At 38.9% G+C, this 13,647-nt stretch overlaps 1 protein-coding gene across 1 annotated transcript in view; it reads left to right on the plus strand.

Annotated features, from left to right (window-relative positions):
• LOC130706712 (ventricular zone-expressed PH domain-containing protein homolog 1-like) overlaps positions 1–9,579 on the plus strand; it is a gene marked incomplete at its 3' end in the record, with an annotated part of 46,134 nt that extends 36,555 nt beyond the window's left edge. Inside the window, exon 4 of the mRNA XM_057539414.1 lies at positions 9,462–9,579. Within this exon, the coding sequence (XP_057395397.1) occupies positions 9,462–9,579 (118 nt within the window). The remainder of the gene's footprint in view (positions 1–9,461) is intronic.
• Positions 9,580–13,647: the final 4,068 nt, after the last annotated feature.

The raw sequence follows: 13,647 nt of genomic DNA on the forward strand, positions 1-13,647 counted from the left end.
AGGCACATTTCTATGTACATTTCTATTTGCTCATCTCATTATGGCCCCATCAGACATGCACATGTCATTACCACCCTTTCAAATGTTCACGTTGCATTATATCCTTCTATGTTTGCATCTCACTATACCCAGTATTCGTAGGTTTGACAACAAACTAACGAAAACAGACAGATAAATATGTTACTTGCCTTTAGAAAATGAAATATGTTTCTCAGGCGCCTGATATCAGTGTTTCTTAAACAAGTCATTCATTTCAGAAAGATTTACATATATTTATCTAGCTGAGACAAAAAACACTGTATATTTTGTACACATAGAGAGGAGCGTCTTATCTTACTTTGTTCATATCATCATAATTATCACTGCTTTGTATTACTTCTCTACAGTTTACAAAGCAGCATAGTTATCCATGAATTGATTTGTGGCTACAGCTCTCTGAAGGAGGCAGCTTAGAGATCACAGTCATCGTGCAGATTGAGAAGTACATTGAAAGCACTGAGAAATTAAGATATTTCCCAAGAACTGCTAGTGAATGACAGTAGCAGGGCTCAAACTCAGATCTTCTGGCTCCCAAACCTACATTCTTTATACCATCCCACTGTGCAGAGAAGAACCTTATTTCTTAAGTATCACTTGTGTCATGTAACCCATTCTGTAACACTTCCCTACCGTAGACTGGGTGCCAGCGTTCTTTAGGTTTGGTTTGTTTTCTAAAACACAACAGTAGAACGTATTTCAAACACTTTGCATTTCATGTATTCGTCTCTGAGTCTGAAGAGCTGGATGAAAAGAAGCTCTCATATGGAGGCACCCAACACGAATAAATGCAAAAATCAGGAGAAATAAATGGTCCTTTAACGACCGTCACCACTGAGGCCAGCCTCACACAGGCAAAATGAGGAGATCCCTCTACAAGGGATTTGAAAGGCACCAAGGAATGCTCCCCACATGTAGAACCTTTCTTCCTTACAGATTCTAAGCCCTGCCAGTCTCTTTGCTTCACTGAACTGTGTTCTCTGCCTCACTTTTATTTTTTTTTTAATTATGAAATAACTGACAAATTCAGGAACGTGCAGGAAGATGATATCCATTCCCACCACAAGATAGAAGAGGTGTTTACATTTCTTCCATACTTACTTCAAATATTTTCCTTTACAAAAAGAAAGAAACTGTTGCATATACTCTCCTGAGGTCGGTGTGTGTTATTTCCGTGAATGTTTTGTACCATTGTTTTAAAATTTTACATATGTGTTACCGTATTGCATACATCTTTCGTAATATGCTTTCTGTGTTTTAAAAATATATCAGTTCATACGTGTAGATCTAGCTCATTCATTTTACTATCTGTGGAATTTTCCATTGGGTGAATAGACCAGAGTTTGCTTTATCCCTTTCTCTACTGAGGGGTAGTTCATCTTATCACATCTGCCTTGATCTCTACTGCTTCACCAATGCTTATTAGCACTGTGCTCTGTTGAAAGACTAAACGGAGACATTTGAAATTCCCATATCATGGGAAACAATGCCTTCTCCCTAAGTCCATGATAAGAGTCAGTTTTATCCCCTTGATCACTACTCCAAGTAGTAAACAAGTCGACAAAATGATCATTCTTAAAATAAAACTAGACCCTGGCCAAATGTTGTTATGCACTAGTGTATTAAAATAATTGCACCCAAAAAGGGTGGTCTGATGCCCAGAACCTGGAATGCTTCTGATGACAGCAAAAGGCAATAAAGGTAGAGAAAAATACAATGTTTTCTACAGAAGTGTGGTTGATTTTCCCCATGGTTTAAGAAGCAGTGGTTTTAGAAGTCACTGGACACTGTTGCCAGCCCCTGATGCAGTCAAACCACGATGACTGTGGTCACCAAAAGCATGGCCTATTTCAGGCATTAGAAAGGGTTGTTAGATGGAAATTCCTCGAGAAACTTCAGAGTCTAGAAAGGCCCTTTATTGTGATGTGGAAAAGGAATTCTTCATGCTGTGCTGGTGGGAATGTAAATTGGACAGCCATCCTGAAAAGCCATTTATCAGAACCTAGAGAAGTTAAAGATATGCATAATGTTAAATTTTTTAATGTGTCATGCAAACAAGGTTTCTGGAGCTGAGCAGATTATTATTATTTACAGCAGATAACCTCACAGCTTCCCCTTTGCCTCAGTTGTTTACCCTCAGGCAACACGATGAGAACCACATGTCATCCTATACATACCAAGGTCTGTATTATAGGTAAGGAACCCTGAAAATATGAATCTGGATATTTACATAGGGGAAGGACAATGCCCCCACTCATCTGAAAGAAAGGGAGAAAAATCTTTGCTCCTTGGGAAGGATGCTGAGTTCTTACTCTTACCTTTTGGGATGCAGATAAATCGCTCCATGGAGAGGATAAGACTAGTGTCTCCAGCTTGATAACCCAGGGATGTCTCCAAATCCTGGGTCTCATCCCCACCTTGAAATGTGAACACATACTTCTGGGAAGATAAATCTCTCTAGATGGTCTCTCACTTTCTGATTAGTTATGAATTAACTTCTAAAGCTTTTTCTTTCAGCCCAGGTCCCAAGTTTCAGTAAAATTTGCTCAGAAAGCCCAAACTGTGCACAACCATAAAAATATTTTCTCTATAGTCTTATACATACCCTATGATCCAGCAATTTCACTCCTGAATGATTATCCCAGAAAAATTCTTGCTCATGTCCACAAGGGGACATGTATGATGAGAATATTCATTGTTGCATGGTCCGACTAGGTGCAAAGGTGGAGGCACCCTTGATGCCCATACTTAGGAGAATGGTTAGATAAAATGTGGTGTGTGGTGAAAATGCACTAATAAATCACATTGCAGCAGTAGAGGCAACAAACTAAATACACATACAAAACCATGTAGAGATCTTGAGTGAAACAAGCGAGAAATAAAATGTGGTCTATGATATAACATATTTGTGAAAATGACAAATACCCTAAACATTGCTACATATTTTTCAGGAATACATATCTGTTCAAAGACAAACCCCAAAGAGTGAGAACTTATATAAAGGGGAGATGGGAGGAGAGTCTGAGAATGAGAGCGGTATCAGGGATAAAGGAAGAAAATTAAGACAGCAAGAGAAGGACTTCACCCCCAACAAAATAACCTACAGGGCTGAGGAGTATGATTATCTCACTAACGGATTCCAAATAGAAAAAGAAAGCCTCTCCAATGAGCTTTTTCCACATCAGCACCCTCTATGGTCTAGTACACATGATAATACATAGTAGTACTAGATGCTCAATACATAGTTGTTAAATGCAGGTGGCAACCACTGATTAGGAAAAAAAAAAAAAATCACTGCAATTCTTTGTTTTCCAATATGAAAGGAGATCCCATGGGAATGCAGGCTTTCATTGCCAGTAGTTCTGGTGATTACGTTTACTGCTGACACCCTGTAGAAATGCCAACATTTTCATGACATTTGAACATTGGTAGTCTTTTGCCCTTGCTTCCACTCTGATAAAAAATACTTTGCTGGTTTTAATGGGCTAAAATTTAAAAGAAATTGATACAGCAGAAACTAACACAACATTGTAAATCAACTATACTCGAAGAAAAATTAGTTTAAAAAAATAAAATTAAATTAACCACTGGGGGAAAAAAATAAAACAAATTGGATCCTTAAAGAAATTAATTATGGGTTTATCAAACATTTATGAAGCTTCACCCAATTTGCCACCTTTATTTTGACTCAATGCATATGCTTATATTAACTTTTCCATAAACTACTTTATTTAAACTCTTATCATGCTTACTGCCAACATTCTGTAATCAAAAAAATCACTTTTTTTTGGTCCTTAGGTGAGTGTGAAAATTTGGCTTTTTGAATCAAATCGAATATTCTATCATATTTATTGGTTCTTGAATGAAAGAATTCTTCAAAACATCTCTCTGAAATAAATCAAACATGGGTGCTTTCTTCCAGCCACTTGGAGCCAGAACTATAGAATTGTCGTGACTTGCCAGGAAGCGATTCAGTTCTTCTCAACACATTGGGATTCAAAAGATAGGAAGAAGGTCAAGTCTATTTCATGACCTATAGTGATAGTAAAAGGCTTGCCACTTTGACCTCAAATACTCATGTGTACTTAGAGTTCTTTTCCTAATCTGGGATGGAAAAAGGAGAGACGATGGAATGTAGCACATGTACGACATCCATGTTGAATACTGGAGCACACTGTGAGTTCTTCCAGGTCAGCACCCTTGCCACCTCTGCTCAGAATCTGTCTCCCAGCTGTTGCCCACCTCCCTCCTCACACATCCCAGCCTCCTGCCAAGTTTCAGATAAGTCCCAACAAGTTCAGTATTCATGCCTCAACTCTTCCTTCTGTATTGCAAAATTTGGAATAAAAACATCTCTGATTATCAAGAGTGGAATTTTTGCTCTTGCAACCAGATTATGTATTTTGTCGTATGAAACCAAACTATTGTGGAAAAGTATGAACATATGCACATGAGGGTTGACAAATTCCTCAAATACCAATTAATGGAGACAGATCAGCCATCCCCACATCTGTTCCCAAGGGTGTAGAATTAATTTCCCACTCAGTGCATGCCAGAATAACTTGGGGAGCTTGTTTAGAAATGAAGATTACCAGGCCCAAACATGGACTTATTGGGTTAGGCTTCCAGAGGCAGACCTGTATATGATGTTTGTAACAAATTTCCCCAGGATTCCTGTTGCCAGTACCTCCTGAGAACTGGAGATCTGGAAAAGCTGAGGGTCTTGAAAACAAGCAGTCAACATGCTATATTGATGGATTCAGGCAAACATTCTTCTTCAATTACTACATTTTATTCTAAAAACTTGTTTTATAAAGTTAAATAAAATGAATTCCTGTAATATACATAGAGACACAGGTATTTTTTAAAAGTAAATATGTTCTAAAAGAGCTTAATAGTCATAACTGAATAGACATGAAAATTGAAAACCTAAATGCCACTGCTGATATAAATGTGGCTCAATTAGCAAAAATTTAGAAAAATGCTTTGAACAGCTCCTATGGGCAGAGTGCTATGCTAATTAATTTCAGAAGCTACAAAATAATATAGAAATATAATAATATAGAAATAAGCTACAAAATAATATAGAAATTGTTAAGGCGCTTTAATCCAGTTGAGAGCCAAAAAAGTCACATCAGAAGAAGGTGAATAATAACCACAGCCAAACACAAATAAAGGTGTGTTCTAGTTTCCTTCTGTGAGAAATACTGTGGACCCAGTGGATTGCCTTCTCATGTCCTTGGAATACAGGACGGTGTCTCCTTCATCTGTTTGTCTTTGGTTCCTGACACCAGGTGCTCTTAATTCTAAGTGATATGAATTGAACTCAACAGTGATATTTCTCAGAAATTGAAATAAATTTTTAAAATTAGAGCATAAATATTCTTTAGTGTCTCTTTTCCTAGTTTATTCATTCAACATACAGTTAGAACATGTGCATTAGAAATAACCATAAAGACGTAAAGCGTTACTATTATGTGAAAATATTGAAGATTGTTTAAAAAAAACTCTTGTTTACATTTCTTAAAACATGCTTGAAGTATGTGCCGAGAGTTGATCCTATTAACCATAGACACATAGAGCGTGTGAGGCAATCCTACGTTTCGTATCTGTGCAAAAATAGAGTTAGAAAAAACAAAAAAAATAGAACAGAATTTAAATGTGCCAGAACCCAAAGTTCTTCCAGATGTATCCTTTCACTGATTTCTGGAAAACTGTTTCGCAATACCCTCTCACAGTACATAGACCATGTTATAAGATCCACTTTGCACTTTTACAGAATCGATAGCATTGACTCATGCTGTCATTGTCATCAAAACAATGTTGTAAAAATCCTCTCGTCTTTCCAAGCTGCCTGGCATAGTTTTCCCTTAGGAGGCTTTGCAAGAGACTTTTTATATAGTTTTCCAAATTCCTACTCCCATTAATGACTTTTTTTCTAAAACTGGACAAACATTTACTTAATCAGCTGTTTTAAAAATATCGTTTTCCCCCTCCAAGGGCTTTTACCCCTTTTGAATTAGATGGTGTTTATCAGGAAAATCCTTCTTAGTGCATGCTTACTATGATTATGTATCTTTTTTCTTTAAGTCAACAGAAATAATACGAACTTCAATATTCTTTGGGTTTTATTGAGGCCTGATTTGGTGTGTACTTGAAAGAATGTGACCCCTCTAAGTAGAAGCATCATTTTCATTGAAAATGGGCCAGCAGTGTCCCCTTCTCTTCTCCTTCAGAGCGCAATCTCAGTACTGATGCCTAAAACTGCATAACAAATCACCGCAAACCTAGCAGCTTAAAACAACATGTATTTGTTATCTCACAGTTTCCTTGAGTCAGGAATTTGCTTGTGACGAAGCCGGGTTCTCTGCTCAGGGTCTCACAAGGCTGCAGTCAAGGTCTTGGCTGAGCTGTATTCTCATTTGGAGGTTCGAATGGAAAGGGTCAGCTTTCAAACTTGCTCAGGGTGCTGGCAGAAATTTGGCAGGGTGGAGAGGTTGTTGTAGGACTGAAGGGCTGGATCTCTTACTGGCTGAAGGCTGCGTCTAGGTCCTAGAGGCCACCCACAGTTCCCAGCCATGTGGCCCTCTCCATAGGCAGTTCACAATGTGGCAGCTTGCTTCTTCAAGGCCAGCAGGAGAGTTTCCCTGTGCATCTGCTGGCAAGATGGGTTTTGTGTGTGTGTGTGTGTGTTGGGGGTGGAGGGAGGAGATACATAATAATACAATAACGAGATTAATATCCTATCACCTTTGCCATATTCTTGGTTAAAAGCAAGTCACAGGTCCCTCCCACACTTAAGAGAAAGGGATTATACAAAAGGATGAACACCAGGAGATGGGAATTATTAAAAGGTCACCCTAGGGTCTGTCCACCACAATGCCATTGAACGGAAATACTCAATGAGTGACCCTACTTAGATCTAAATGATTTTGATTACTCTTCTGGAGTCTAGTTGTCTTAAAGGAAGTTTGTAATTCTCTAACCAAATCAATTTTAGTTCTCTTGCCTTAAAAAAACAAAAAAACAAAAAAAAATATAGCAATTCCTGGGCAAGGCCTAGAGAAGCTACAGGACCCAGGAGGGTAAAGAAGATGAGTAGGAGAGAGAAATAATGACCTCAAGCACATTGAAGAAGTCAAAATTCCAAAAATTTAGGTATCACGAGTTGATGGTTTGTGTTTGCTTGTTTTGTGATTTATTTTGCTTTGATTTTCCACCAGTGTTTGGAACTACCTGTGTCTCATTTGTCTCTCTATTCAAAGTTGACTGTTACTGCCAACTTCAACAGTTCATAGAATTACCATCTACTTCCTCACTCAGTCCCCTTTGCACGACACCTAAATCCTCTGAAGAAGTAAGTCTGCTTTTGACTTGAGAACTTGAACACGGGGATCTCGCTTGCCATCTGTCTTAAACTTTTAAAGGAACTTTTTGCCAAGACAAATGTGGATTATAAGCAACAACCTGGGACATTTCTGGTCTCAGAACAGAAAAAATAAAAGAACTCTTAAGTATTATTTTAAGTACTTTGTTTGCTAGCAGTGTTTGTGGTGAATGATAAATTGATCCTTAATTGTGTGGGAAATAGAGAAGTGATCTGCATGCCAATGGCCAAGTATAGACTTCAGAGACTTAGCAGTTTTGAAACTGATATTTATGAACATCTGCTTTTTCCCCATAAATTTTAATATGGATTTCATCCTTTGAAACCTACAAAACTCCCAGGTGCTTCTTCAGTCTTTATCTTGGAAACATGCTTTTTAAAAAAAATCTTTTTTTTCATTGAACACATTCAAAATCACTTTTGCTAAAACAACATTTCTTTATAAACAGTGCCTATTGGAATGCCTAAAAGATGGTATTAAATGTTAGCAGCTCAAAAAACTGTATTCAGCATTTTGAGCCTCCAAAATGTCCAATCCCAGAACACAAGCCGTAACAGTCTTAATAAAGGATGCTGAAAAGTATTCATTTCTAGTCCCAGTTTATGCCTTTCTTTATCCCACAGATATTTATTTAATGCTTGCTTATTTTTAGTGCTGACATTAGAGCAGCCAATAAAACAAAGTCCCTGCCTTCACTGGGTTTTTGTTCCAGTGAGTGTAAATGTTCCTGAAAAAGAATTCACTTTAAATTTCCATAATACTGTTCGTATAGTTCATTGCAAACCAATGATATTCATCCATTCTTGATGTTGGACTAGATTCTGGGGATATAACTTGTGAACGTAGTAGATATGTTTCTGCTCTCAAGGAGCTTAGAGTTTAGCATACTTCTCACCTGTGTCAAGAAAGGCAGACCCAGGGAACTTTGAGGTAGGATCTGGGTAGCCACTGATCATTCTCTATTTTAGATCCACTGTAAGCAGGGCTAACAATGCCTCCATCCCTTGGCTCTTGGGCATACTAAGAGCTGTTACTATGGGTAGAAGATGAGTGTGTGGACCAGAGGAAAGGAAATAAAATCACAGCTCAATAGACGACAAACAGATAAATCAGCTGGGCACGTGCAAGGCTAGAAAAGACATTAAATCCCTGCTAGGAAAGCAACTTTTTAAGAGTGCAATTCTGGCCACCCTGTAGCAGAGGCTATAAGTCATTTACATAATAGGAAAGCCTCAGGAGGATAGTAGAGCTATTTAATTTAGTTAAGCTAATAGTTTTCCATCCATTTACAGTATAATGGAACCTCCCTCCTCTGCCTCTTAAACAGGAACACATTGGCAGGTTGCCACAGGGCACATAATACAGGGGCGGTCTTCTTGGTATGTCAATTCTACTCAACCATTTAGAGGGGAAAAGTTAATTAATCTACTGATAAGTAATTTAAGGCATTATTTTCCATTAAAACCAATGCAGCCATATAATGGACTAGCATGCAAAATTTGCAACCACTTTTAAGATAAGCATGAAACTAAAACAGGGCTGGAGCCAAGGGCTGAGGGATTAAACCCTCTCACACATTTTCTATCAGCCCCCTGTGAAGCCAACCTAATAAAAATAATTTTTTGGTATGGATAATTGATTCTCAATGTTATGTAGAGTGTAAATAAAAGACAAGTCCCCCAGAAGCATTCCTTTCAACCACACTGCCACTTGGATACCCCAACTTTTTAGAAATTCTGGAGCTGCTGTTAGATGTAAGAAAATTCTGGGCCACTTCACTTCCCCACCACCTGACACCCAGCCCTGGGGCCCATGCTCGCTGCCTTCTGCATTTAAGAGCGCTCCCCAGGAAGAGTTTGAACTGGCTGCTGTGTTCCAAAATGGGCCAAGAGAGGTTTGCTCAATGCCCCCTCCTTGTCCTTAGCAGTGAATTTGAGCCCTGGACGTCCTGCTTCCATATCCCATTTTCCCCCTCTCAGAATGCTATGCGGCAGGCAGACCCACTTATGTTCTTTGTGCTTTGTGTTCCTGAAACAGGATCTGGACCAGGTACAGCTCCATCTGGAAGAAGTGAGGTTCTTTGACGTGTTTGGCTTCAGCGAAGCAGCAGGAGCATGGCAATGCTTCATGTGCAACAACCCTGAGAAAGCAACTGGTAAGAGCCTCCCTCCCCTGGCTGCTAAGAATCACTTGTGCCCCTGGGATTTACAGGGAGGCATGATCCCCACCGTTCTGGTTGGCTTTCTTATTGCATAAACATCCTAAGTTGGCATAATGCACAGAGGTGTGCCTGACTGCTTCTGCTTCATGCTGAGAAAGGTATCTCACCAAAGTGGGAGTGAGAAAAAGGGAGAGAAACATAAACGAGAAATGAGCAAGAGAAACAATGCCTACAATTATATGGCTATCAAGAAAGTGGTACTGGCCATTTTGCCCTGAAAACATTCTTCATTTCAACCCTGATGACCCTGAGGGTTAGAGAAAAACAAGCATCCTGTCAAGAACCCCAAAGGAATGAGACCATACTAAATGAGTGAATGGTGACCTCCTCATCTCATAGTCCTCCCTTACATCTTTGCTTGATGATTGAACTGGGTGAAAAGTGAGACACTTAAAGAGTAGGGAATTATTTGAGAAATCGCTTCATAGCTGGTTATTTACCCTTCCCTTCCTTTCTGCTGCCCAAGGAACTTGGTCTACTGACCTTGCCTAAAAAATAATCATTGTTAGTGAATCTGAGCCAAGCTCTATGTTAAACATGTCAGTATCTCATTAACCTTCACAATAATCTCATAAGGCTAGTACTAATATTATCTCCATTTTACTGATGGGGCAACTGAGGCACAGAGGGATTTGGGAACTGCCTGAGGTCACACAGGTAATAAGTTAACAGCATCTGGATTTGAACTCAATCTGACTCTAGAGCCCACGCTCTTAACCAATTCTCCATGCTGCCTCCCAGTTACGCTTGCCCCAGTCTGACCAGTGGAAATAGGTCGATAAAAAGTCTAATCTTCACAAAGTTATGCTGTCCTTGGGAACAGAATATTTTATCACCAATGTGCCCTCTTAGAAGGCATAGAGTTCTCAACACTGACACTGCTCAGGAACTGCAGTTTAGACCAAGAGAACGGTATTAAAACACTGTTGAACACAAACCACTTTGTAGATGAACCATCCTCTAGAGAGCCATTGATTATACCACCTGTACCCATTCCTTGAATTGGGGGATTTTGTGCATCTCAAAGATCATCCATTGTGGCAAGTCTATCCTCTTGCTCAGCCAAGAAGTTGAGACTGAATCGGAAAAAAAATGTGTTTATTTGGCCAGATGGAAATATGAGGGGCTCTCGGAGAGGCACCAACTAAAATGTATTACCCCACAGAGATGGTATGGGTGGAAGAAGCTGGCATTAAGAATAGCAGCCTTCGTGAGGCACAGATTGCTGGCTGATTACAGATCAAGTTTGAGTTGATGCTAGAATGAACGCCCCAATTTTTAAAAAGTTAATTTGAGCAAACAAGGAATTGAGGAACTGAATGTCTCCATTATGAAACTTTCTAATTAGACCTTATTTCACCTGTGAAAAAGGCAAAGCATAAAAGAAACCTTATTTGAGATCATGGCGAAGTAAGGTGCTTATCTGAGGTGGCTCTGAGGGGCCCTTAAGAATTTCATTCCAAGTAAGCTGAGTCCTTACCTTAGCTCAATAAACATTGAATCGTATCTCGCCAAGGGAGGCTCAGGAAAGGGCCTGCAAGTTAAAAGCACAAAGTGTTCCTTTAATATATGTTTTCTCAAATTCACTGCCATGCACTTGAAAAGAACATTTTGCACATTCACTCGTTCTTATTTGTGTTTCTCACAGTTAAATATAGACTGAGAACATATAGCAATAAACATTCAAACAAGGCCAAATATTTTATAGCAGAACATATTGAATCAAAATGTTTGGCGCCAAAAACTTAGTGTGCTTAGATTTCTTTGCTCATTTCCTTTTGCTCCATGAAAAAGGATTTGAGTCTGAAAGAAGTCCTATTTTAAATTATTATTTTCACCAAAAACTCTTGACTCCCTGAAAAGTTTATAGAGGTTGTTGATCTAATTTTCCTATTTTTGTATAGCATATAAATTATATATTTAAGTGAAAGGTCTAACATAATACTGCTGACACATATATTATTCATAGGGATGATATTTGCATTCATGTTATGCTTAAATTGTAAGTTTAAAGGTGATCAAGACATAGGAATAAATATTTTTTTTTTTTTTAAATTTTATTTATTTATTTATTTATTTATGGCTGTGTTGGGTCTTCGTTTCTGTGCGAGGGCTTTCTCCAGTTGCGGCAAGCGGGGGCCACTCTTCATCGCGGTGCGCGGGCCTCTCACTGTCGTGGCCTCTCTTGTTGCGGAGCACAGGCTCCAGACGCGCAGGCTCAGTAATTGTGGCTCACGGGCTTAGTTGCTCCGCGGCATGTGGGATCTTCCCAGACCAGGGCTCGAACCCGTGTCCCCTGCATTGGCAGGCAGATTCTCAACCACTGCGCCACCAGGGAAGCCCAGGAATAAATATTTTGTTATTTGGTTATGCACAGCTAACATAGTACTTGCGTCCCATTTTTCATTTATGAAATGCACGTTTGTTGTGTTGGTTGAATGTCTTCTCCAGGCTGAGCCTTGGGATAAAATATGAATAAGGTACAATATCTCTGCCCTGAAAGGATTCATAATCCAGTTAGGGCCAGAAGACATATATGGAAAAATCTAGCATACTTCCTTGTATATTTTTAGCATGCAATAAATACCTGTTGAGTGAGTCAATGAATGAATAATACTTAGAAATGGAAAAGTCAAATACATCTTGAATATTAAAATGTTTCAAAATTGTGATTATGTGTTAATAATATCAAGTACATCACTATACCATACCCATTGCATTCTGAGTCTGGTAAATGGGGGTTGGTGCTTCTTTCCTCTTTGAGAGAAGTCACCGTATATACATCAGAGTCTGCTTCCCTGTCTTTGCTCCTGATGTACTGTGCCCAAGTCCTGTTACTGCTCTGGTTTGGTTAGCGCTCCTGCAAGGCCCAGATGCCCTGTCAGCCTCAGGGAGGAGGGGTCTAAAGAAATAGGATTGGTGTCTAGGACAAAAGGCTGAAGAAATTGCATTTGGGGTTTTTTTTAAGGTAATGGCAAACAGTACAATGTTCTCAAATATTTGTTGTTCCAATATTTTCTAATGAGGCCATTAGAAAATTTCAATTAGACATCAGGAAAGTTATCCTGAAATATAAATCCTTCTTAATAATGTGTAAACTAAACTGTGGGACTCCAGAAATTGACAGCAAATCAACTGGCTTCCATGGTCACTTTAAGGACATTCCCCTCCTCGGGTAAAAGTCACATCACCCCACCAACTCCCAGTCATCTTCCCATCAACTCTACCGTCAACACACAGAAATGCACAGAAGTTTACTATTTGGTATTCAGAAAAATGTATTTTTTTTCCAGTTGGGTGTGAAGTCAGAGGAAACTAAATGCTAGCATAGTGTAAAGGTCTTAAAATTATAATTGCTGGCATTTATCACACTAACTATGTGCTAAGTCTTACATGCATTTTTCTCACCATTATTGAGTCCATTTTACAGATCAAGAAACTGAAACACAGAGAGAGGTTAAGTACTTTTTCCAAGGTCACACAGCTACTAAGTGGTACAACTAGGATTTTAATCCAGGTTAATTCCTGAACCTGAAATTTCAATCTCTAGGGCAAATCCAACTTAAGCACATGGAATATTGAAAATTACAAGAACAATTATTTCATAATGTTATATTGTATTGGAAAGACCAAGGAGTGATCTGTTGATACCTCTCTGATGACTTAATCTACTCAAAGATTAGCAGGGGTTTTAGTATGATAATGTGTGGGAAATGATTACATGTAGGAAATGGTTACGTAGAAGCTATTTCCAATCCTTCCAATTGCTGATTCAGTTTCTGATAATCGTTTTATAAAAGTACAGAGTAGAAGGTTAGAAAGTCACTGAAGTAACTCAAGAATCCTCAGAGACTTGCTTGTTGGTGTTTATTGCGAATCCCATTACCCCACATGAATGAGAGAATAGAGATTGAGCAAATAGATCAAACAGAACAGAATCTATTTCTGGAAAACCAAACAAATCCCTTTATCAGTCATCCTTGTGTCCTGGAACTGCTAGTG

Source organism: Balaenoptera acutorostrata, unplaced genomic scaffold (genome assembly GCF_949987535.1).
Source record: "Balaenoptera acutorostrata unplaced genomic scaffold, mBalAcu1.1 scaffold_1247, whole genome shotgun sequence".
In the NCBI taxonomy this organism is placed as follows: domain Eukaryota; kingdom Metazoa; phylum Chordata; class Mammalia; order Artiodactyla; family Balaenopteridae; genus Balaenoptera; species Balaenoptera acutorostrata.